Source organism: Typha latifolia, chromosome 4 (assembly GCF_019914945.1).
Source record: "Typha latifolia isolate L0001 chromosome 4, TyphaL0001v2, whole genome shotgun sequence".
Classification (NCBI taxonomy): domain Eukaryota; kingdom Viridiplantae; phylum Streptophyta; class Magnoliopsida; order Poales; family Typhaceae; genus Typha; species Typha latifolia.
The window spans coordinates 17,626,994-17,651,552 of NC_133089.1; the positions used below are offsets into that span (position 1 = coordinate 17,626,994).

The 24,559-nt window shown below is 40.6% G+C and overlaps 4 protein-coding genes, 1 long non-coding RNA gene and 1 pseudogene across 7 annotated transcripts; 4 read left to right on the plus strand and 2 right to left on the minus strand.

The window, feature by feature from the left end:
* Positions 1 to 2,488: 2,488 nt before the first annotated feature.
* Positions 2,489 to 6,957, minus strand: LOC140786376 (acireductone dioxygenase 2-like). Its single transcript, XM_073134761.1, has 7 exons — positions 6,805 to 6,957; positions 4,085 to 4,196; positions 3,845 to 3,939; positions 3,639 to 3,753; positions 3,405 to 3,529; positions 2,825 to 2,895; positions 2,489 to 2,750 (listed from the first exon to the last, which is right to left on the minus strand). Exons 1-7 carry the CDS (start codon positions 6,820 to 6,822, stop codon positions 2,696 to 2,698), a joined length of 591 nt encoding a protein of 196 aa, XP_072990862.1. The 5' UTR covers positions 6,823 to 6,957; the 3' UTR covers positions 2,489 to 2,695.
* Positions 6,958 to 7,218: 261 nt separating this feature from the next.
* Positions 7,219 to 9,847, plus strand: LOC140787072 (uncharacterized). Its single transcript, XR_012108743.1, has 2 exons — positions 7,219 to 7,445; positions 9,053 to 9,847. It is a non-coding gene; the product is annotated as an uncharacterized lncRNA (long non-coding RNA).
* Positions 9,848 to 10,823: 976 nt separating this feature from the next.
* LOC140786040 (probable UDP-glucosyl transferase 73B6) lies at positions 10,824 to 12,310 on the plus strand (annotated as a pseudogene).
* Positions 12,311 to 13,348: 1,038 nt separating this feature from the next.
* LOC140786041 (anthocyanin 3'-O-beta-glucosyltransferase-like) lies at positions 13,349 to 14,071 on the plus strand. The gene has a single exon (XM_073134200.1). It carries the CDS (start codon positions 13,349 to 13,351, stop codon positions 14,069 to 14,071), a length of 723 nt encoding a protein of 240 aa, XP_072990301.1.
* A 1,388-nt stretch (positions 14,072 to 15,459) lies between these two features.
* Positions 15,460 to 18,295, plus strand: LOC140786380 (uncharacterized). Of its 2 annotated transcripts, none has more exons than XM_073134765.1 (2): positions 15,460 to 15,827; positions 17,336 to 18,295. In XM_073134765.1, the coding sequence occupies exons 1-2, from the start codon at positions 15,536 to 15,538 to the stop codon at positions 18,055 to 18,057; spliced, it is 1,014 nt and encodes a 337-aa protein (XP_072990866.1). In that variant the 5' UTR covers positions 15,460 to 15,535; the 3' UTR covers positions 18,058 to 18,295. The 2 variants fall into 2 exon arrangements, with proteins under 2 accessions (XP_072990866.1, XP_072990867.1); XM_073134766.1 differs by having other exon boundaries at positions 17,339 to 18,295.
* A 1,059-nt stretch (positions 18,296 to 19,354) lies between these two features.
* Positions 19,355 to 24,096, minus strand: LOC140786381 (ETO1-like protein 1). Of its 2 annotated transcripts, none has more exons than XM_073134768.1 (5): positions 23,305 to 24,096; positions 21,488 to 23,197; positions 21,091 to 21,382; positions 20,067 to 20,376; positions 19,355 to 19,762 (listed from the first exon to the last, which is right to left on the minus strand). In XM_073134768.1, the coding sequence occupies exons 1-5, from the start codon at positions 23,436 to 23,438 to the stop codon at positions 19,542 to 19,544; spliced, it is 2,667 nt and encodes an 888-aa protein (XP_072990869.1). In that variant the 5' UTR covers positions 23,439 to 24,096; the 3' UTR covers positions 19,355 to 19,541. The 2 variants fall into 2 exon arrangements, with proteins under 2 accessions (XP_072990869.1, XP_072990870.1); XM_073134769.1 differs by having other exon boundaries at positions 19,355 to 19,779.
* Positions 24,097 to 24,559: the final 463 nt, after the last annotated feature.

Sequence of the window (24,559 nt, forward strand, 5' to 3'; positions counted from 1 at the left end):
GTGTGCTCCTCCTCCTTTTGTTATTCTCTCCATGCTTTCATTGCCTTAGCCAAAGTGCAAGAAGTTAACCCCACCTTGGATAGAATTTGAGATACTTTTCCAAATTTTCTTTTGCTTTTCGTTTTCTCGAGTGCTAAATATACATAAGTTGCACCTGTTGCAAACATCAGGAGCTAGCTTATATTAAATCTTTCAGAAACTCGTATCTTGAAATCAGTTTAATTGGAAATTATCAATCAACCTTTACGTACTCTTTTATCCACCCTTGGTAACATGCTTAATTAACTTTAGGAAATTCCGATAGTTTCAAATCTATCCAAAGAGTTGATTGTAAGTTCTAAATCGATATGTCAGGCTGAGGCAACTAGTTAAGACATTAACCGGCAAGTTAACTGTCCACCTCTATAGAATGGGACCAAAGAATATAGTGAGGTCTCATCAAACAAAAGCAATATATTCCAAATTCAACTTAGTACATGAATCTATAGTATAAATCTCAAGAAATTTGAGAACTTTTTTTTGTAAAAAAGAAAAGAACATAGCTACCAGTTAATTTCCCCCAGCCATGTGTCGTTTTACAGATAATTATGGATATCTGGAAAGGAACTACGAATGGAATATCCAACGATCTCTTTACTTCTTTCCCTTTTTCTTTTCTTGATGCGATTGACAGGTCCTCCTCAATTAGAACTATATTTGTTGTCAATAGGGATCTGTACCTCAATACGATAATAGTACGTGAAGTAAAAAACATTAGAAATCAAATGCCTTAAAGCGAATTCCCGAGTAAACAAACTCTCCTTAAGAAAATTCAAACAAATAAAAGTAACATAAAATATTCTGTGTTGACCAACAGACATACAAAGACAAATCTAAATATCATGTGTACGATAGATTTGCTGCAGTAAATATGACTATAATAATTTAATCCTACTGGGATAAGAAAACTGTTGGATGATGCAAAAATAAAAATTTGGATCTTCCAGGATAGAACATATTGCAGTAATTAAGATACCCCTATGGCATTAAGTGCATATTTTGTCACCTTTTGTCTTGTTTTCACAAGAGATCTGTTAACTATTGTTTAAGAAAGACTAATTAATCAGCTGACTATTGTTTAAATGCATTTTTTAACCATAAAAAAAAGAAAGAAACATGGGAGACATTCTCCAGAACTCCTGGCTAGAAAACATAGCGATAAGAGAGATGGTGAGCCAGTGGCAATATTTCTGAAAATGAAGGTAGTCATGGATAAATGAAACAAGCATACTAACAACTTTTAAGATTAACAAATCGTTAGCAATACAATAGCATTTGGAGAAGGTAACCAACCACACATGCAGCAGCCTCACCCTTGTCACTGCAGAAGCTGTTGTAGTGGGGTACGGGCCAGCATCTACGAGGCTCACAAATATACAGGAGACTTACTGGAGAGGCAATTTATAAGGACTCTTAATGCTTCAGCGTTTCAACTAAACTGGACCAAGAAGAGACTGACAAATTTCAGCTAGTAGATAAGAGATCTAAGTGGATCATACCAAGAGATTAAAAGAAATCTGAATGAATCATGAAAAGAGAATTAACAAACTATGCAACAATGTCGGGTGATAAGGTAATAGATATTCCAGACAACAATAGGATCAAGTTCGCGACGCACAGAAGCTCACAAGGGGAAGAGGATATCCTTCTTCTATGCAAAGTGATGTGGTAAATAAACTTCACGGGTGTCAACATTAGCCCTATAGAATTAGCATGAGATCACATAAGACGACATAGTTAGTCAATTAATTATGATAAGTAACCGTCACACAGTTTACTATGCCGGACATCAATACAAGATGATAGTCTAGTAGACAATATGTACATTAAAGAAACCATTTTACATTGGCTTAGCGAATCAAATTTATTTATCTTTTAATTATTTATATTTATTTTTCATATAAGCTCTTAAAACAAGTCTACCTATGTTATGTTATGTAAGTCTTTAAAACAAATTTACTTATGTCATATAAGCCCTTAAGACAAGTCCAATTAAATCATGTAAGCCTCTAGGACAAGTCTAAGTTTGAGTTATGTTAGCCTTAACTAGTTTAATTAGAATTTATTGTACCCGACCTTTATATATAGAGGGACTGAGCTTCTTTCTTTAATCACCCAAACATCCAAGCATTAAAAAAAATATTTTAGCTTTAGATTTATCTTAGAAATAAGAGTAATAAATATAGAAGTAAAAATAAATTAATCATAACCGTTTATTTTTCTAGGAGTAGATCTAACTTAAAATCCTAATTCTATCTCCAAACACTAGTCACCATCACCTCCACGAGCCATCCTACCTTACGGTCGTCCACCACCACCCTTGGCCGTCCGCCACCCTTCTACGATCACAACGTCGGATAATTACCAATCTGTCCAATTCTAATCTTTCTCTATTATTTTATTTATATTTTTTTTATCTCGACCTCCGATTTATGTAAAACTAAAATCATTATAACTCTAACCTCCAAGACTACTATCATATAAATTTTCATAATTTTCTTACGTCCAGATCAGTCCAGATCTAGTTTATAACAACAAGAGCCTTATGCTCGGCTATAACCTCATGCAAGTACATGTTTAACACAAGTACATCTTATTCAATCTTGCAAGAACTACACACATATAGGAGAAATGTACTCTAATGTGATCAACTGGCTTAAATAGCCTGGCTTCCAACTTGCTTCTTTGACAGAGCTCCAAGATAATCTTTCCTGAAACCGAACAGTTTATGTAAGCTCACGACCTAAAAAGAATGCAGAGCATTAATAACCTAATGGTCCTATACCTTGCAGCAAGGTCGTCGTGCGGACGATTGTAAGGGGTCCAAACTGGCTCACCAACGAAAAGACGCATTGCCTGCAAAGAGAAGCTTCATTGTCACAAGTACAAGGAGTAAAAGGAGAAATAGTTTCACTAGTAACTAAACATTCTGAATGTTCAGAAGAAAATTAACATCAACTATCATATTGAAGGATAGGAACTCCCTCAAAAGCAAGCTTCCAAGTAATTAAATTAGCAAAACAAGTAGCACCATTTAATTAACAGCTTGCCGCCAAAATTACAATTCTAACAAACAAGGAACTTTAGTAACTAGTCTTGAAACAAAATATTCACTTAGCAATGTCATCATCAATTTAAGGCAATAGAATAGCTTTTCAAAGGCATGTGAAAAAAGTTTAAAAAAAAACAAATAACATCTAGATAAGGTTTAGATACAGGTATAGAAATAGCAAGAGTTAAGACATTTCTGTCTCCTGACAACTATGCCTTCATACTGTAAGAGATATCATGACTATGATGTAGCACCAAATATGCAAGTGCTGAATTGAATTAGTTGTAGCGTAGGACCAGATATGTTCTAGTACCTTAATGTAATTGTTTGCATCCAGTGTAAAGCGATGGTAGATTCCTGCAGGTAAGACAATCATACCCCCTTTCTTCACTGCCACCCGGATCCAGCCATCATTTTGATCCCTCACATCAAAATACCCTTGAAAAACCATAGAATGGGATAAGAAGATAGGAAAAAAGTGTCCAAATTATGTTCAACAGTTGTGTCATGCAAGAAATTTTCCAGTATCAGATGTACGACCACATACCACTCCCCTCAAGACAATATCGTATTTCTTCATCAGTGTGAAGGTGCTCTTCAAAAAAGCTCTTTATCTTAGCCTCGTAATTTGGCAATTTCTCTGGGCTTACATCACATATGTCCTGAGCAAACAATATCAATAGATTGATTCATCAGTTATTTCTTAGCCTGTCTATTTCCTTTGCCAAAATGAAAGAGCAAAACAAAGAAAACCATATAAGAGTAGCCTCTCGCATCGCAAATTTTTTTCAGGTTTTCATCAGTTTCATAGTTATCAGCATTCAGGCGCCAGCTGACTATCCCGAGTTCTGCAGAAAGGGAAATACTATTTGTCTCAGCAAGTTCAGGTGCTCCACTACTACTAGGTCTCGAAATGCAATATACTATCAGCCTCCAAAAGATCAGCCCATTATATGTACATTCAACAAAGGTTGCAAAAACAAGTATGTGAACCTGCAAGCTTATCCAAGGAAACGAATTCCTTTGGTTCACGATGATGAGGAAGTCTCTGGTCTTCTTCACTATCATCCATATACCAAGCTTGGAGAACCTCCTCTTTGCCATCCTGAATTGTCATTACAGAGACAAAACATTGTATTAATTAATTTTTATAATTACGTATACACTGCATCGCAGGGATATTAAAACAAGACAACATTTCAACTAATAAAAACATAACAGGAAGTGTGAAAAAAAATCAAAAAAGTTCCATAGGTATCAGAGATGACAGTGCAGATTGTGCAAATTCTATTTCATGGTTCATGTGACATCAATTTTCAATCCGATTATCTACTTGCTTTGAACAATTAAAACATTAGCATAATGTGGGGAATGTCCACACCATTTTACTTGGTCATTAAATTGGTTATTAGACTAGGTAGTCAATTTGGGCTAGGTTTAGTAAGGTTAATGGGTTGTCTCAACCATTTGAGAATCCTCAAGAAAACTCTTAAGGTCTATTAGGGTAAGTTAAGACAAAAATTTAAAGGAATTTTAGCATGTAAAAATTAAAAAGTGCAACTAAAGAATCCTATAGAGTTATTTTACTTTGGATGGGTTTATCATGTTTGGATAGTTTAGGAAATTTTGGAGGGGGTAAAAAAAGGAAATAAAAGGGATAGGAGTAGGAGGGGGTGGTGGTTGTGGTTATGGTGGTGGGAGGAGTTTGTGATAGATGAAAGGGGAGGAGGAGAAGGTGGTGGTGGGCGGAGGAGGAGGTGATGCTGGTGCTGGTGGGTGGAGGGGCAGAAAGAGGTGGTGGTGGGCGAAGGAGGTTGTATCGCTGTTGGTGGTGGAGAAGGGGAAGGAGGTGGTGGAAGAAAGGTGAAGGAGAATGTGGTGATGGTAGTGTTCGGCTGAGAAGGAGAGAAAAATAGTGATACGAAAAGGAGAGGGAGATGCGAATGGAGAAAGTGAGAAGAAATTGAAGGAATGAGTGTAGGAAAAAAATATATACTCAAAAGTCAATTCATTTTTTCCCTCAGGAAAGGAGTGTTTCCTATAGAAATATTTTCTTTTAAAAAATCATCCAAACACTGGCATAGGGAAAATTTTCTATCCCTTTAAAAATTTCCTAACCCTTATTCTCACAAAATCCAGTGGGAATCTGGGCTATCCAAATAGACTCTTAAGACTTATTCTCAATCTTTGAATTTTACAACATAACTCCTTAACTTCTCAACCTTTGGACCTAAAAATTCTTTAGAGTTCTCAATGCAACTCCTTAACTTCCCAACATAATTGTTTAACTTCTTAAAACTGGGACCTCCTAAAAAATCCTTTGGTCTTCCCATCCTCTTTATAAATGTTATGCAGCCCCTATTAAGGGATCATTGAATATTTTTCTTATCCATGGAAAACTCAAGTCTCTCCTCTACTATACATTCTACACTATTCCCTCCCACAGTCATTGTGAGTTTCCATCATTTATCTCCTTTTTAAAAATCTCCAATAATCTGTGGATTCCTTATCAGTCTACTTTGTCACTTTGCTCCATTTCCATGTATTTGCGCTGTCTTGAAGAATTTAATGCAAAGAATGAGGACAATAGGTTTCTAGAGTTGAAGACAAGGGCAAGGCTTAAAGCTAAACACTGTCATCCATATCAAGTGAGATCCAATAGCATTCTACTACTGCTTATATACTTTACCTTGGTTCTACATCCTGCAATCATCTATGAGTACTAGACGCCTAGACCTATCTTTAGTCTGCTCTTGATTGATCTAAGAGTAATAGTGACTCACTGTTCTCTTTGGCTTATAGATTTCAGATTGGCTAATTTATTAAGTTTAAGTTAGACTGAATTTTGTCTTGCTTATAATTTAATATATGATTTATGATCAATTACTGCTTCTATTATTTATATTACTGAATTCACTTAGCCTATATTTGACAATATTTTCTCCAACATTTCTTCACAATTTTGGGTTACATTAGTGAAAAAGTGACTTAAAAGATTACCATTTACAGGATACACGTCCTCAATTTTGGATTCAAATAGACAGTCCACACTTACTCCTTAAGGCATAGTATTCATAGCCACTAAACTTCATGTAAGATGAAAAAGAGGAAGGCAATACAATCAACACAAACTTATAAACGACTCAAATCTCAACCAAGAAGGAGCACATGCATAATGTTCTTGTTCCAAAAATACGTTCTCAACTGCAAGGCCATTCATCAATCCAGTGAAATTTGACTGAAATCTCTTAAAATCTTTTAGCCCTATTATTCTTTTCTATTTAAACTGGTGCAAAATTAACAAACACCCATAGCAAATTTTAGGCACCCAGAACAAGAATTGGTAGGTCAATACACCATTAATTACAAATTTTCGCACACCCATAGCAAATTTTAGGCACCCAGAACAAGAATTGGTAGGTCAATACACCATTAATTGCAAATTTTCGCACGCCGACGCATTAATTTTTTGACACATCTAAAGATCCATTTTCTCGTCTATTTCATATAAATCAAATACCAGGAGGAAAAATTCTCAAGGTCACTCCTTACCCCTTGGAGTAAATTCCTACTATCGATTATCGTACCCAAATTCCAAACATTCCTAAGGTAGCAAGTCTTTTTTCAAGCGCAATCGCTTACGAATAGTATAAATCAAAGCAAATAGGAAAAGAAATAGATCAAGATTAAGAAGAACGAAGAAGAAGAATTACCTGAAACATGTTCTCCATGGCGCTCTTCCTCTCTCTCTCTCCCCTGAAAATTCTGAAAGCTTCAGGACAACGCGATGATGGGAAGAAGCCTATAAATAGACGGAGCTAGGATATTAATATTATATGGCGCCCAAGCTCCTCCATATCGCTTGATGAAATGGTATTGTAATCAGGACCGTCCATATGAAAGCCCAGCCGTGTATAAATTAGCACATGGACATGGACCTAGCCTTAACCGGACCATAGACCTCGATACTGGTAAATGATTAAAAAAACAAATTATTTGATTCGGATCCGGGTCGGATTTAGTAAACCCGGTCTTCTTCAGTACGGACTACAGCAGAGCTGCGTCGCTCTCCTCCTCAGTCTCTCTCTCTCTTCTCCCATAAAGTCGGCGAAGCGAGAGGAGAGACTTCTATCCCTTCGAACGGAGGCCTCCGCCGCTTCCAGAATCACCGCGACGCCCCATATGCCGTTTCCGGCGCCGGCTCCTCCTTTGCTGGAGGCGGCGGAGATGTCGCGACGTACCCCTAGGTTCGACAATTACACGAATTCCGGGGCAGCTTTCTCAGGATCCCAGAGGGAAAGTGGATTTTGTAGCCTCTCATCTTCTATCCCTCCTCAATGTACTCGCCCTTAATGTAATCTCACCAAAATCCTCTCCTTTGTTCACTAATTTACCTGCATTTATTCTGCATATCTGATAAGCTGATTCCGAATGAGCACAACTTTGAATTCAATTTTAAGTCGGTCTAATATAAATTTCTCAATTTGGTTGAATTAGTTAGAAAATAATGTTTTTACCTGCAACCATCAAACTTTATCTCTCAATCTTACCCGTCTCGTTGAGCTTAATTTAGAAAAGACCTTTGAGCACAGTAGCACAATAGATTCAAATAATATTCCTTTTTGTACAATAGCAAGCACAAGCCCATAGAGTTATAAATTATGCTCATAAATATTCATGCATTTCCTTTCTCCATGCTTCCGCATTATATTGCTGTATGCGGAATGAAATTGCAAACCAACTTGGTTAATGCTGACATGATTTGAGAATCTTTTATCCTAATGGCAAACACAAGTCACTAGCTGAGACTTGGGAAGCCACTACTATCTCCGTCGTGTTGGAGTAGGGCATTAGTCATTGAAGATGAATTTGATAGCAAGAAGGACATCTCACAATAGCAGTTGAGATGCAAGATACTAGAGTTAGGGATAGTTGGGAACGAATTCAGTTGTTCATGGTATATTGCAAGATGGTTGCTAATTACAAATCTTGCTTTATGATTTAAATTTTATACTTCTGTGATCACATAACTTCTGTGCACTGTGATAATTCTATGTGCAGAAAACAAAGAATTCCTTCATTTTGTCAATTTATCATATGAAAATATTTGAATTTTTTTCACCAAATTAAGAGCAAATTACTTCGCTTGATAGCCTTTCTAGGAGGTTGCTAAAAATAAGGGGCTTTACATGCTGCATTGGAAACCTATGCGGGGATGTAAGTTGCATGATGACTGTCACTTTTCTTAGGAGTTGGATATGCACATTGCATGCTAAGATCACCTGCAAACTGAAAATGATTAACCCCTTTCATGCCTAAAACTGCATTACTGAAGCTGCTGAAAGTAAGTTTGCATAATTTAGATCATGAAATTTTGGGTTTAGAAGTTCTGATGACTGGTCTTTTCTCAATGAAGATTCTTGTCTTTAAAGATTCCTTGCACTCCTTGTTTATGAATAAAGTGTGATCTGTACTTCATCTGTTCACCAATCACTTTCAGTAGAGTATGAGTATCACTATCTTGAAGAATTGATGAAATGGACCGTTATTTATCCAATGGGCTGACTGTAAAGAGGGCAGCATTAGAATGGGAAAATGCAAGATTTTTTGTGTCACTTGAACTCCTAGTATTTGAATGTGTGAAGTTTCTCGATTACTCGTCTTGTTCATGACTTCATTCGGCTTTAATATGGAAATTCTGTTAAGAGTTTTTTTTTGTTTTCAGCAGAACTTACCTAAATATCCATCTTAATATCTGTGATTTATTATCTTTGCACGATATAAAAGTATAATTCAGATGGGCTGTGGCTTTACCATGCAAAGTGCAACTACAGATATGCTGCCCGTGAGTAGATCTTATGAACTAGAGAGAAGTTTTTACTGGTTATTAGTTTATTTCTCTGAAGTGCTAAATTAGAACATCTAATCATGTTTAATTTTTCTCAATCTTTGCTTGTTTAGCAGGACCAAGGAGCTATTACGTGGTTCCAAGCAATCCTCCTGCACAGCAGTCTGATACAACTCAGCTCCCGGATAACAACATACCATTTCCCAGTGCTGCCACAAGCACCCCAAAAACAGTCCATGGAGGAGTCCAGTTCAATTCCAAAGTCCCTTCTCAGGTCAACTAGGAACTTATTCGACTGGTCCAGGTCCCTGGAATGCATCAGTTCAATTCCAAACTACCTTCTCAGGTCAACAAGGAATTTATTCGAGTGGTCCAGGTCCCTGGAATGCATCTACTGGTTCTTTGATGCATGGATTTTATCCTAATTCATCGAGAGGTGGTTTCACAAGCCCAAGTTATGGGCGAGGCAGCCCTATGGGTAATCCTGGAATCAGAGGTAGCCCTTACTCATATTCTGGAAGAGGCAAGGGCAGACAAGACAGCAGCTGCCCTAATACCAGAGGAAGAGGTGGGAGGGGCCAAAGTTTCAACAACCATTCAGGCCAGGAGGAACCGGAGCACTACTACAGCAAGGCCATGGTAGAAGACCCATGGCGTGAGTTGAAACCTGTAGTCGGTGATACTGAAGCCCAGAAATATCTCTACGTCTTGGCTTCCAGAATCGTTGACTGATTCAAAAGGCATATCTAACCAGAGTAGTCTTAAGTTGGATATTAAGGAGTATCTAACCAGAATCGTTGCTGAATATCTTGACATTTCCTTTAAGGAGAATATTGATGAAACGTAGTATTCTTTGCTTCTTTTCTGGGAAGTAAGTGGTAAAATGGGCTTTATCGTGCTCTCCTTAATATCCGGAGTTGTATAATAGGTAAAATGGGTAAAATGGGAAGTAAGTTGTTTATACTACAATTAATAACTGTCAGAAAAATTATTGTCTTAGACAACTAATTTTTTTCACCATTATTTCTATATAAATCGCTTTCATCTGAAACCAAAAAATTACTTTATCTGAAAGCAATTTATATAAATAAAATAATTAAAAATTGTTGTCCGAAAGCGATTTATATAAATAAAATAATTAAAAATTGAAAGCGATTTATATAAATAAAATAATTAAAAATCATTGTACGAAAGCGATTTATATAAATAAAATAATTAAAAATCGTTGTCTGAAAGCTATTTATATAGATAAACTAATTTTATTACGGTAATAATTTGAACAGTATTGTATTTTGAAGAATATTTTTTACTGCAGTAATATTTTGGTCCAAAACTCGTTTTCTCTAGCTGGTAAAAGTTTTTTTTTTCCTATGCTGTTAAAGAGGTGAAGTAAATTTGAGGGATAAGATTTATCGCCGGTTTTGCTGCATTCTTGCTTTTTATTTCTGTATGCACGCATATGCTTCTGATCAGGTCATTTCCGCGTTGGGTTGGTGGCAAAGTTTGGTTGGGCACAATAAACCTACTCAACCATCCATCAAACGTGCATCTTGGGGCAATCCAACTGCAAATGGTTAAAGTGTATATAATATTAATTGTCTATTACATCATGATGAAGATCTGCTCTCGTTAGCAATGTTGTGGTCACAATGGAGATGTGAATCGGATACGAACATTTTAATGGGTAAGAAAAGAGAATGCGACATTAGAGTAAGTATTTTCTTATGAACTAAGAAGAGATTTATGATATGTAGTAAAATTAAAAGGAAATTGGATATTTTTTTTTTTATAAATAAGACTAAACGATGAGGCATGCACGTATGTTTTATGCTCCGTCTTCTTCCATCCCTTCACTTCTCTGGCGCCTTTCATTTTTCCTGTCTCATGGCTCCTCCTTCGCCCCCACCCCATGCAAACACCACCGACAGAAAGACAAACCCAGCAAAGCTCCGCGTCTTCTTCATCCCCTTCTTCGCCACAGGCCACCTCATCCCCATGACCGACCTCGCCGTCCTCTTCGCAGGCAACCCAAGGGTCGAAGCCACCATCGTCGTCACCCCTTCCAACGCCGCTCTCATCTCCGCCACCATATCTCGCTCCTCCAATGCCATCCGCCTCCTCACCTACCCATTCCCTTCCGTCGGCCTCCCCGCGGGTATCGAGAACCTCGCCTCCGCCTCTCCGTCCGAATCCCACCTCATTTACGCTGCCGTCGACTTGGCCCACCAATCCCACGAGGCCCTCCTCCGCCGCCACCTTCCAGACGCCCTCGTCGCCGACATCCCGTTCTTCTGGGCTGCTGCCATCGCCGACGAGCTCGGCATCCCGCGTCTCACGTTCCACGCCGTAGGCGTCTTCCCGCAGCTAATCATGAACAACCTCTTCGGCATCCGATCCGAGATTGCAAACTCCGGATCTGATAACACGGTAGTGACCGTCCCGGGTCTCCCGGGGAAACAAATCCGGATCCCAAGACGTGAACTCCCGCGATTCTTAGTATCCGAAGATCACATGAGCGAGTCGTGGGCCAGGATGAAGGAGGCCCAATTAAGGGCCCATGGTGTAGTGGTTAATACCTTATGCGGGCTGGAGCCCGAGTACTGCGAGATGTATAGAAAGGTGGATGCAAAGCAGGCATACTTTGTGGGCCCAGTCGCGCTTTCATTATACGGGTCGGATCCAAAAGGGGGAGGCCTACGTGGTTGCAACAGTGGGTCCCATGTAGATTGTTTGACGTGGCTGGATGGGTGGGAGGTCGGGTCGGTGGTGTTTGTTTGCTTCGGGAGTTGGTGTCACTTCTCCGCGAAGCAGCTCGCCGAGCTAGCACTGGGGCTAGAGGAGTCCGGGAGGCCGTTCCTGTGGGCGGTGAGGGGAGATAGGGCGAGCGCAGCGGAGGAGTGGATCCCGGCGGGGTGGGAGGAGAGGGTCAAGGCAAAAGGGATGGTGATTTGGGGTGGGCCCCACAGGTTGCGATACTAGGACATACAGCGGTTGGGGCATTCATGACGCACTGTGGATGGAACTCGGTGCTCGAGGCGGCGACTTCCGGAGTGGGGATGTTGACGTGGCCATTGGTGTTTGAGCAATTCATAAACGAAAGGCTAGTGGTGGAGGTAACGAGAAGCGGCGCTCGGGTGTGGGAGGGGGGGAGGAGGAGCGAGAGAGAGGAGGAGAGCGAGCTAGTGAGCCGGGAGGTAATCAGGAGGGCAGTATCCCGATTCATGGAGACGGGGGGGGAAGGGGAGAAGGCGAGGGAGAAGGCCAAGGAGCTCGCACGGATGGCCAAGGAGGCGGTAGAGGAGGGAGGGACGTCGAGGAGGGATCTCGACCATCTAATTGAGGACTTAATCAACGCCAGGGGACATGTGTAAGCTCCTTCTCTATCTCAATAAATTTCCTACCGTCCAGTTCAGTCCATACCTATTTCTATATATCAACGAAATATTTGACACTGTTTCCTCCCACTTTGAACATTTATTTACATACAAAAATACTGAGGGGAAACACTAGCTCTGATATTTATTTTTGAAGCTACGATAAAATAGTTTATTACGTACAAAACATAAATAACACACAAAAAAAGAAGAAGAGAATTTTTTTTTTTTAAGTGTAGATTTTATTTTGATGAAGCATTAATTGATAGACAGTGGTCCATTGGAGATGCGATTCCGACGAGAACATTTTAATGGAAAAAGAATGGTAAACTTAGATTAAATATTTCCCATAAACTAACAAGAGATGTATGCAGTGTGGTTTGCATTAAAATTAAAAGGAGACTGGACGTTAAAAAAAGAAAGAAATAGAAGAAAAGACTGTAAATTAATGATAGTACAGGATGACCTTCATCATTGAGCACCAATTAATGCCGATCAGACCAAAGCCCGCTTCTAATTTCAGCATGGATTACTTAGTATATTAACATACTAATAATTGTTTTATAAAAAGTGTATTCAATTTGTATGGTTTAGAGGGTGCATGTTCTACATGCAAGTGGCTCTGCCACTGCCGTATAAGAGATGTAAATATAATTTCACTTTAATTTATTCCCCATTAAATTAATCAAAATCTACTTATCTAAGAAACATTTCAATGGAAAAAAAAATATATTGTATGAACTAACAAGAGATGTGCGGTTTGCAGCTCTAGTAAAATTAAAAAGGCATGCAGCTGGACGTAAAATAAGTTGAAAGACAGGCTGATGATCGATGCACGTTTAAAATATTCATACCGTTGACCAGTAAGTAATACCAACCTTGCGTTTAAGGTCTTAAACCATTGGCTCAGATGATCTTAAACTTACATTAGTGAAATTCGCTTAAATCCAAAAGTTATCCTTCAATAATATAGTCCAACGTCTCCCATAAACCCTCCTCCCCTGCACCGACTCTCACCTTCCATTTTCCTCTCTCATGGCTTCCGCATACGCATCCACCCTGCCGCATGCAAACACCACTTACAAGAAGAAAAACCCAACAAAGCTACGCGTCTTCTTCATTCCCTTGTTCGCCACCGGCCACCTTATCCCCATGACCGACCTTGCCGCCCTCTTGGCCCACGACCCAAGGGTCGAAGCCACCATCGTCGTCACCCCCGCCAACGCAGCACTTATCTACGCCACTATCTCCCACTCCTCCAACCCCATAAGTATCCTCACCGTCGGCCTCCCCGCCGGCATCGAGAACTTCGCTGCGGCTTCTTCCCCCTCTGAATCCGACCTCATCCACTCCGCCGTTGACTCGGCCCACCAGACCCACGAAGCTCTCATCCGGCACCACCTCCCTGATGCACTCATAGCCGACATCCCGTTCTGGTGGGCCGGTGTTGTGGCTGACGAGCTCGGCATCCCGCGCCTCACCTTCCACGCCATCGGCGTGTTCCCGGAGCGAATCCTGAACAACCTTTCCAGCATGCGATCCGAGATCGCAAACTCCGCATCCGATAATCCGGTAGTTATAGTCCCGGGTCTCCCTGGGAAACAAATCTGGTTCCCAAAATCCGAACTCCCGGGCTTCTTTGTATCCGAGAGCCACGTGAGCTGGCCGTGGGCCAGGATAAAGGAGGTCCAGTTGAAGGGCCATGGGGTCGTGGTTAATACATTCTACGGGCTGGAGCCCGAGTACTGCGCGATATAAGGAACGGAGGATGCGAAGCGGTCCTACTTCGCCGGCCCGGTCGCGCTGTCGTTATACGCATCGGATCTGGAAGGGGTCGGCCTGGGACACGTCGCGGTGGGGTTTTCATGACTCAGTGCTAGAGGCGGCGACGGCTGGGGTGGGGATGCTGACGTGGCGACTGGTGTTCGAGTAGTTCATAAATGAGAGGCTGGTGGTTGAGGTGACGGGAAGCGGTGCAAGAGTGTGGGAGGAGGGTAGGAGGAGCGGTGGTGAGCCGGGAGGTGATTGAGAGGGCGGTGTCCAAGGGAGGGGAAGGGGAGCTCGCACGGATAGCGAAGGAGGCGATGGACAAGGGAGGGACTTCGAACAGAGATCTTGATCGCTTGATTGAGGACCTGATCGAGACGACAGGACACGTTCATGCATATTTCTAAATATCAACGAAATATTTGACATCATTTTCTCCCACTTTGATTTTTTATTTACATAACAGAATACTGAGGATAAACAACTCTAATATTTATATTTTATAGCTACAACGAAATAGATTTTTACGAGAGATTAATTACAAACAAAATAGGGTGAAAATTTATAAAAAAAAACAAAAGAAAAATATAATTGGTTGTATTGTATTAATGTATTGTACGAATTAGAGATTATCGTATAGCCCAATCCACACATGACCGGCGTGGTCTTGAGCTATTTGGACTGGACCATGTTCTGCCCAAGCATGAATTACTAATGGGGGCTAGCACTTTGCCCGCCAGCCCAGTCCGTAGCTCACAAATATTTTTTTTGTAGAACTACTTATTTAATTATAAAATGTTTTTTTTTATTTGTTGAACTAGCCAAGTCACATCCGGTTATTGGTCCTACTAACTAGTGGCTAGTCTCTCTAAGCTGTGGGGTGCATGATGGTCCTACACTACTACAGTCCTACTAAGTACTAACTAGTCTGGCCATGTCGCACTTTGTATCTTATCATATGTTGACTAAGATCAAAACTTAAGTAGTAACTAGTTTGTTGTCCTACTACTAAGTAGTAATAGCCTAATAGGGATAGTTGTCCAGTAAGCAGCTCAATGTTAACATAAACACTCGCAAGATTATTCAAGGCCTGTGAACATGATGCGGATCATTTCAGATGAATACGGGAAGAAGTCTTGAAATAGATCGAAACGAAACGCGCGGGGCAACGGCGGCTATCAGGATATAGCGTCCAAAGCTCCTCTATATCGCTTGATCAAACGGTATTGTCATCAGGACCGTCCATATGAAAGCCCACCCGTGTAACAGATGGGCCGAGCCTTTACCGGCCCCGTAGACTATGATACTGGTAAATGATTAAGAAAACAAATTATTTGATTCGGATCCGGGTCGGATTTAGTAAACCAGGTCTTCTTAAGTACGGACTACAGCAGAGCTGCGTCGCTCTCTCTCTCTCTCTCTCTCTCTCTCTCTCTTAGATCTCTTCTCCAATCCATGGAGGAGTCGGCGAGGCGAGAGGAGAGATTCATAGGCCTTCGTACGGAGGCCTCCGCTGCCTCCCGAATCACCGCGACACCCCATATGCCTTTTCCGTCGCCGAATCCTCCTTTGCCGGAGCAGCTTCCGAACCCTATGTTCCCGGCGGCGCCGGCGGGAGAAATGTCGCCACGTACCCCTAGGTTCGACAACTACATGAATCCTGCGGCAGCGCTCTCAGGATACAAGAGGAAGAGTGAATATTATAGCCCTTCGTCTTCTATCCCTACTCAATTTACTCGCGCTTATGGTAATCTCTCCAAAATCCTCTCCTTTGTTCACTAATTTACCTCCATTTATTCAGCATATGTGATAAACTGATTCCGAATTAGCACAAATTTGAATTCAATGTTAAGTCGGTCTAATATAAATTGAATCGACTTCAGAGTGCAACTGTACTAATTTGTTTGATAATTCGATTTCTCAATTTGGTTGAGTTAGTTAGAGAACAATGCTTTTACCTGCAACCTTCGACCTTTATCTCTCAATCTTACCCGTATTGTTGAACTTTATCTAGAAAAGATCTTTGAGCACAATAGCACAATAGCACAATAGATGCAAATAATATTCCTTTTAGTACAATATCAAGCACAATCCTACAGATCTCTACTATGCCCATATATGTTTACGCTCCTCATTTCTCCATGCTTATGCATTATCTTGATGTATGCAGAATGAAATTGTGAACGAACTGCATTACATATAACTTCTAGACCTTGCCAACACTGGTTAATGCTGACATGATTTAAGAATCTTTTATCCTAATGACAAACACAAGTCACTAGCTGAGACTTGGGAAGACACTACTATCTCCGACGCATTGGCATGGGGCATTGGTCATTGAAGTTGAATTTGATAGCAAAAGGGACATTTCACAATACCAGTTGGGATGCAAGATACTAGAGTTAGGGTCTTGGGGATAGTTGGGAAGGAATTCAGTTGTTCATGAGATAGTGCAAGATGGTTGTTAATTACAAATCCTGTTATTTTTTTGTCAATGAGGAGTTCGTTTTTATTTTTCTTCCCCTTTTTCCCTTCTTGTTGCATAGGGCCTTAGGAGTTGCATATGTGCATTGCATGCTAAGATCACCTGCAAGCTGAAAATGATCAACCCCTTCCACGCCTAAAAATGCAATCACCGAAGCTGCTGCAAGTTAGTTTGCATATAGATCATGAAATTTTGGGTTTAGAAGTCCTGATGACTGGTTTTTTTCAATAAAAGTTCTTCTCTTTAAAGATTACTTGCATGCCTTGGTCATGTACATAGTGTGATGTGTACTTTATCTAATCTTTAATCACTTTCAGTAGAGTATGAGTATCACTATCTTGAAGACTTGATGAAATGGACCATTATGCTATCCAATGGGCTGACTGTAAGGAAATATATATTGGGTAAATGCAAAAAAAATTGTCACTTGAACTCCTAGTAATTAAATGTGTAAAGTTTCTCCATTACTCATCTTGTTCAGTCAGCTTAAATATGGAAATTCTGTTATAGAGATTTTCTTGTTTCAGCACAGCTGAACTAAATTTCCATCTTAATTCTGTAATTCATTACCTTGGCATGATATAGAAGTATAATTCAGATGGGCTGTGGCTTTACCATGAAAAGTGCAACTTCAGATATGCTTCCCCTGAGTAGATCTTACGAACTAAAGAAAAGCTTTTTACTAGTTGTAGCTTATTGCTTATTTCTCTGAAGTACTAAATTAGAACATCTAATCATGTTCAATTTTTTTGTTATCTTTACTTGTTTAGCAGGACCAAGGAGCCATTACGAGGTTCCAAGCCATCCTCCTGCACAGCAGTTTAATACAGCTTGGTTACCAGATAACAACATACCATTTCCGATGCTACCACAAGCACCCCAAAACAGTCCATGGAGGAGTCCAGTTCAATTCCAAAGTCCCTTCCCAGGTCAACAAGGAACTTATTCGAGTGCCCCAGGTCCCTGGAATGCATCAGTTCAATTCCAAAGTCCCTTCTCAGATCACCAAGGAACTTATTCGCGTGGTCCAGGTCCCTGGAATGCATCTACTGGTTCTTTGATGCATGGCTTTTATCCTAATTCATCAAGAGGTGGTTTCACAAGCCCACGTTACGGGCGAGGCAGTCCTATGGGTAATCCTGGAATCAGAGGTAGCCCTCACTCATATTCTGGAAGAGGCAAGGGCAGGCAATACAGCAGCAGCACTAATACCAGAGGAAGAGGTGGGAGGGGCCAAAGCTTCAACAACCATTCAGGCCTGGAGGAACCGGAGCACTACTACAGCAAGGCCATGGTAGAAGACCCATGGCGTGAATTGAAACCTGTCGTTGGTGATATACTGAAGCCCAGAAATATCTCTACGTCTTGGCTTCCAGAATCATTGACTGATTCAAAAGGCATATCTAACCAGAGTAGTCTTAAGTTGGATTCGGAGTTGAGCCTTGCTGAATATCTTGACATTTCCTTTAAGGAGACTATTGATGAAACGTAGTATTCTTTGCTTCTTTTCTGGTAAGTGGTAAAATGGGCTTCATCACTCTCTCCTTAATATCCAGTATAATAGAATCAAAAGCCCTACACGACATATTTTTTTTAGTTAAATTGTCGTCGTGGTTTTCTCTAGCGGTTGGTAAAGCTTCTCTTTCTTTTCTTTTTTCCATGCTTTGAAACTTGCTGCAACTGAGGTGAAGTAAATTTGAGGGGGTAAAGATTAATTGTGGGTTTTGCAACATTCTTGCTTTTTATTTCTGTATGCATGCAGTTGCTTCTGATCAGGCCATTTCCATGTTCGACTGGTGGGAAGGTTTTTTTTTTTTTTTTTTTTGAAGGGTTGGTTGGTATATCAAATGTGCAGCCGCCATCTTAGGGCAAGTAAGCCATCTCCTAATCCCTCTCGTCTTTAAGTTATCACCCCTTGTTCCTCTATCTTTGGTATGTCTCTTGTCTTGCTTGCCACCGCTGTCGACCAACTATAGCTGCTAGAATACTTTCGCATCCGCAAGCCATTACCACCATCCCTTGTTGAGGCACCCTTACTAACCTACTCAGCCATCTTATCAATCACCTCCAACATCAACTCATGACTAACCTCCATTTCTAGCCGTACCACAACCTCGACCCCAAGCCACATCATCTCCATCTCTTAGCTGCTACCCTCCAAGCCGCTGCCAGTCCTTCTTGGTTCACTGGCCTCGTCCACCACCTAGCCACCTTCCTCTTTGAACCACTGCAGGCACCCCAGAACCCTTGTTAGGTCGGTCTCTTTTCGTCAAGGTCGGCAACCCTCCAACTTGTAGCATGCAAATGCAACTACAATACTACATGCAAGGGGCATCCCTAGAAACCTAGCCGACCTAAGCCAGCTTACATATGCACCCACGAGATACAAATCCTAGCCCATCTCCAGGTATCTTCATAGTTATCTCTTACCAAAATCTAGACCTATCCACCAAACCCACTTGCAGTCTAGATTCGATCCAAACAACCCATGACATCCAAAAGCTCTAATTGGCAAATATGCGGCCAACTGATCAACCTAGATTCAAGTTAGGGCTTCTTTCTGTCCAAGCCCTACAAAATGAGACACACCTACCTCTAGCCCTAGCCCATATCAACCCTAAGCACACAATCAGGCTAAATTAACCACCTTTTAATTTGGGAAACCTAGCCTTAGCCGGCTGGCCCCAAATCCTCAGGTCGCATCGAGCCGTCTCTATCTACTTCCAGTCTCAATAATAAATCTCCTACCGTGGAGTTCATGCATAATATTTTTAAATATCATCGAAATATTTGACGCCTATCTTCTCCCACTTCGATTTATTATTTACAATACAAAATACAAAATACTGAGGGTAAACAGCTCTGATATTTATATCTGAAGCTACAATAAAATAGCTTATTACAAGAGATAAATTACAAACAAAATAGGGTAAAAATATAAGCAAAATGTAATTGCTGATGCTGCATGTCCTGGATTCAGGGTTCTTGGCTATTAACGCGATTGTGAAGCTCAAGCATCTCTTGGTGGTTTGGGTCCACGGAAAGAGCAGCCCTGCAGTCTCGAAGAGCGCTTGAGATGTCACCGACGTGCTCATGGAAGGCAGCTCGCAGGTGAAGCAAGTGGAGGTCAGCTTTGAAGGCTATGGCCCTCGTCAGCTCTGCTATAGCTTCTCTTTCCTTGTGGTTATCCATCAACACTGAAATTAAAGTAGATCTATTTCCATGTCAGGTGAAGGAAAGGCAAGGACATAACCAACAACATAGTGACAGGCAAACAGATGCCAGCCCTTCATATGTAGAGAAAGTGGGAAACTAACTATGAAGAGAAACTAGCAACGGATTGAGGAGTTCAATGCAAATCAACATGGTTTACAAATTCAGTAAGCAGCTCAATGTTATTCACAAATTTGGGGTTGTGCCAAAGAAAGTGCGAGATTAAGCCGAGTACTAACTAGAATACAGCAGACTGCGCAAGTAGACATTAGAGGAAATGGGTCTTACCAGCAGCACGGTATCTGTAAGGGTACACCCGTAAAGGGTCCAATTTGGTCACCATATGCAAATCTGCTTTTGTAAGTTCACGTTCACAGTACTCTGACCTCTTTTCATATGCTGATGCATTATTCCGGGCCTTCTCTATTAATTTGGTCATTTCCTCATATGCACCATTCCTATCATCCCTAAGGAAATGAACACGAGCAAGACCCTGATGGGCTCGTGTGTGTCTGATCTTTAGGGCACTGATGTAGCATTCAGCTGCTAGGTCTAGCTTCCCGCAGTCAACATAAACACTCCCAAGATTGTTCAGGGCCTGCATCATGGTAAACATGTTGAACATTCAAATTTTTTTTTCTTTCATACAGCTATATCATGCAATATATAGTTACCAACAAAGTAAATATCAGTGCCTAGCACATTCCCATATTTCTAGAACAGTCTTATAGATAAGTCGTAAGAGAATATTATAATTCACTATAATTAGTGATTGCCTTGGAAATCAGTCAGACTAGTTGCTGTCTTTGAACTGACGCACTAAAGCAATGAATTGAGTTGGTCTCATTCAGGAGATAGGGTGAAATATTCAAGCATTAGATGGTTTCTTAAATCTTCTATCAAGGAATGACAGTCATAATGCATCCAAAAAGGAAACTGAAGTTAGGTAACAAAGAAAAGTTTCAAGTTCTGTACAATAACAAAAAATGCCATTAGTTACATCTACAACCATATCAACCCATTGTATGCTCTCAGACTAAGCTCTAGGGTTGATCTTGAAGGCTAACAGAAACAAACTTGGATGAATATGCAGAAACCAATTGAGCAGTATCTTTGGAATATTAAACTATATAAAGTCTTCAGTGGCACAGAAAGCAATCTAAGCAAGAAAAAGATGGTGCTGATGAATGAATAAAGAGAAATCAGAATGTCATGAGTGTTGATAACAAGAGATCAAATGGTAGTTTAATGTGCTGGATAGGATATGCATGTTCCTTCAAAGTGGAAGAATGGTAAGTCCAATATTATATACCTGACCCTTACGGAGTCTGTCGGAAGGACATTTCAAAGCGTCTTCAAGAAGTGAAATGACAGTAGCAGAAGATGACGGATCAAGTCCTGAATCTGCCAAAGCATAGGCTTTCAGAAAGAAAGCCTCAAATGACCTTTGCAAAGAGATTGACTCCTCCGCTTTACGCAACCCTTCCTCACAGTGACCTGTATCATACAGAATCCATCCTTCATATACCAACCGTTCATGTTCACTTGCTGCATGCTGGCGTGCAAGCTGCAAGCTGCGCATGGCTGCTTCAGGACAGTTCAATCTGATAAAAAGAATCAAATTCCTACATATAAGTGCACAAAGAAATGATAGAATGCAAATTACAATCTTGATTATGATTTTGCTCACATATATATGTAAGAATTACCTAAGGAGAAGCAAAGATTGCCTAAAGTATAATACTCCTTTGGGTGCATCTGACTCTAGCATCTGATAAATAACTGAAAGTGAACCGATATCATCTACAGATGACCAACGATCATAAAGTTGCAGCCAGCACTCTGCAGTTGTCCAATGCTCCACATGTTCCCCGACAAGAATTTGCAATTGCTTAGCTGCCACACGCCCCTCAAACATTCGATAGTCAGGAGAGAGTGTAAGGATCACCTGAACATCACGTAGAGCAGCTCTATAATCTTCAAGAGCAAGGTGCAAACAGAATCTTATCTCTAAGCATTCTAGGGCCAGCTTGAAACCCAGAATACGGTTTATCTCCATAAGCCCAGCTTCAACACTTTGCTTGTTTATCAAAGATGCTGCTCGAAACATGTAAGGGTAAAGAAGAGTGGGATCCAACTCTGTCGCCTTGTTAAGATCTTTCCACTTGTTATCATCATCAGAATGTAGAGCTCTCTCTTGATACATCCAACCAAGTGGCAAACAGGTAGATATAATAGAGCTAAGTTTCTTATGAGCCAAATGTTTATTGCCCCTGAGGTGAGCCAGTCTAGCCAAGCCAGCAACAGAGTAGACATGCCCAGCAGCAAAGGCTGCATTAAACAGTCGCTCGGCTTCACTGTACTCTTTTCTTAAAAGCTTCACGCAACCAAGTTTGTGAAGGGCGAATTGCTTTTGCCTATTATCTGTTGCCGATTCTACTAGCTTTTCCAAGAAAGAAGCTGTAACTTCTGACCTTGGATTGTTGCTCATTGAAACTTCGCTAAGCAAGGAATACAGAGAGAATGAGGCGAGGCCAACCATAATCGACCTTTGCTCTTTATTTGTACTGCAGAAAATTTTGACCACCCTCTCATCACTCAAGCACTGAGGAAGTTCGTATAAGAACACCTGCAAACATGAAGTGGCAAGGATAGAAGAATCTAATTCCAGTGCACACTCCATGAAGTCTATAGCATCTTGCCGTGAAGAAACAAAAGATGCAAGTTTCCGATCACAAGCATCTTTCAGTCCATTGCAGCAAAATTTATTTGCAAATATCAATATTTCCAATAAAATGTCTGGAGACAAGTCAAGCAATCTACCTGAAAAGCTGAATTCACAGACAGCTCTCATAGCCAGAGGGGAGATACCGTTCTGAGACATATCTATGACGTCAAGCTGTGACTCCATGAAACCCCCATTAAGCATCCTGTGAAGTGGAGTAGACAAAGCTGCAATCTTTTCTCGATCGCAGGCTATCTTTTGATCTCCTATTTCAAAATAGACGATCGAGGAAACTTGCAATCCATTAAGATCACGTGTACTCTTTCTCTCGACTTCCTCAGAAGAGACTTGAGAAACAAAGTCCAAGAGCCTGAATTCTTGAGAACACTTGTGGCAGGAAGCAAGAAGATCTGATATAGGTTCTTCTCCTTGTTTCTCATACTTCAGCCATGCTCCAAATATGAGTTTCTCATATATTGTGCTAGCTTTCTCCCACGCAGAGCGGAGGCTCCTATGAGACAACTTGAGCTCTCCAAGACCCCTAAACACCTGAAACTGGAGCAAGTACAGGTTTGACCTCTCATCTGGTGGGCAAGATTCTAGCTCCTCATGTATTGCAGCTAAGACTTCTACATGGTCGACTGGCTTAAAGAGTGGAAGAACAGGTGGTTCTGCAACCTTTATGAGAGAATCCCTACAAAGATTTGATGACAAGAAAGAAGAAAATTAGTATCCAAGCGGATTAAGCAAGTGATGCAAAGAATCAAAATTAAGTGACAGAGAAAGAATGAGAGTGCTTACATTGAAGAAGGAGAATGGCCATAGAACTTTAGCAACTTTCCTCTTTCAACTTTCAGCCAAGACTGAGGGTTCATATTCATAGAATGGAGTTGGGTTTCTTTGCAAGAGGACCCAGAGAAGAAGAGCTTCCTCATGGCATCGGAGAGAGTAGTAGACCCCCAAATCTCCACAATTCTCAAATGGATTTTTCCTTCCCCCAAAATATGAAAAAATAGAAAGAAAAAATAATGATTCTACAACAAATTGAGCTCTTCTTCCCACACCAACAGCCAACTATAAGATGGCTTCCGTATGATTTATATCCTCTCAAGCAATATCGTTTCAAACCAAAAAGGGGTATGAAAGTCTGGGTCTGGGGAATGAGACGGAGAAATCGATTCTAAACACATTAGAATAAACAAAGGCGTCTCCTTTGTATCTAAATGGTGAACCTATGATTCGCATCAAATTGATAAAGGAGCGGCCTTTATGGTGAATCGCCAAAAACCATCCTCGTAGATCAAAAGATTATAACGAAAAACAGAAATAGAAATCGGCCAAACCGACCAAAGTAGGACAGGAGACAGAAAGCAGCAGAAGAGCCCACACTGTTGGGAGAAGCAACGATTCCGACTGGGGGCTCCGAATCCCAAATCTGCAGAGGAATCCAAAGCTCTCGATCTCTTCTTTCTTTGCCTGAAAAGAGGAGCCGCCCCCGCCCTCTCTTTATCCTGCAGCGGTAGTACTCTTTCTTTTTGGGCGAGAAAGGAAAGGAGTTTAATTCGATAAGCACTAGAACAACACTGAGTGCTTGAGTCCAATTGGTAGTCCCATGTTCTTGTCTTAATATAAAATTATGTACATTGGACTATTAGCATCATAATTAATCGCATAATTATGTAATTAGGCCTTTAAACTTTGACAAAAGTGACCATTTTCCCCCCTCTCTCTCCCCTCTCGAAGTCAAATGTTCCAAAAATTGACCATCGTTATGACTAAGTTACATGCGTTATCTAGCAAAAACTTTTCTACATCTTAAAACCTTTTACAAATAATCTGCATAGGATAGTGACACTGAGAGCTATCAATCAAGAGATTTTAACTTAATTAATACCAATTAGACGAATAATTAGTACCATTATTCTTTCCAATCCTATTCTAGTGGCTCTTAAATTTTGGAAAAGGAAAGAAGGGAGACAAATGACATAATAACGGCTATATATCACAGAATAGCCGACAAGCTCATGTGGGCATAGAAGAAGAGCAAGTAGCAGTA

Bases quoted from the DNA above. Each gene is read 5' to 3' on its own strand.
- LOC140786381 (XM_073134768.1), bottom strand. From the start codon at position 23,438: ATGAGGAAGCTCTTCTTCTCTGGGTCCTCTTGCAAAGAAACCCAACTC. The intron at 21,383-21,487 runs GTAATTCTTACA...TCTTTTTATCAG, and splicing joins CAATCTTTGCTTCTCCTTAG to ATTGAACTGTCCTGAAGCAG. The intron at 19,763-20,066 runs GTAAGACCCATT...CTTTAATTTCAG, and splicing joins TTACAGATACCGTGCTGCTG to TGTTGATGGATAACCACAAG.
- LOC140786376 (XM_073134761.1), bottom strand. The intron at 3,530-3,638 runs GTATGTGGTCGT...TGGTTTTTCAAG, and splicing joins ATATTGTCTTGAGGGGAGTG to GGTATTTTGATGTGAGGGAT. The intron at 2,896-3,404 runs GTACTAGAACAT...TTCTCTTTGCAG, and splicing joins ATGCAAACAATTACATTAAG to GCAATGCGTCTTTTCGTTGG.
- LOC140786041 (XM_073134200.1), top strand. From the start codon at position 13,349: ATGGCTTCCGCATACGCATCCACCCTGCCGCATGCAAACACCACTTAC.
- LOC140786380 (XM_073134765.1), top strand. From the start codon at position 15,536: ATGGAGGAGTCGGCGAGGCGAGAGGAGAGATTCATAGGCCTTCGTACG. The intron at 15,828-17,335 runs GTAATCTCTCCA...TTACTTGTTTAG, and splicing joins TCAATTTACTCGCGCTTATG to CAGGACCAAGGAGCCATTAC.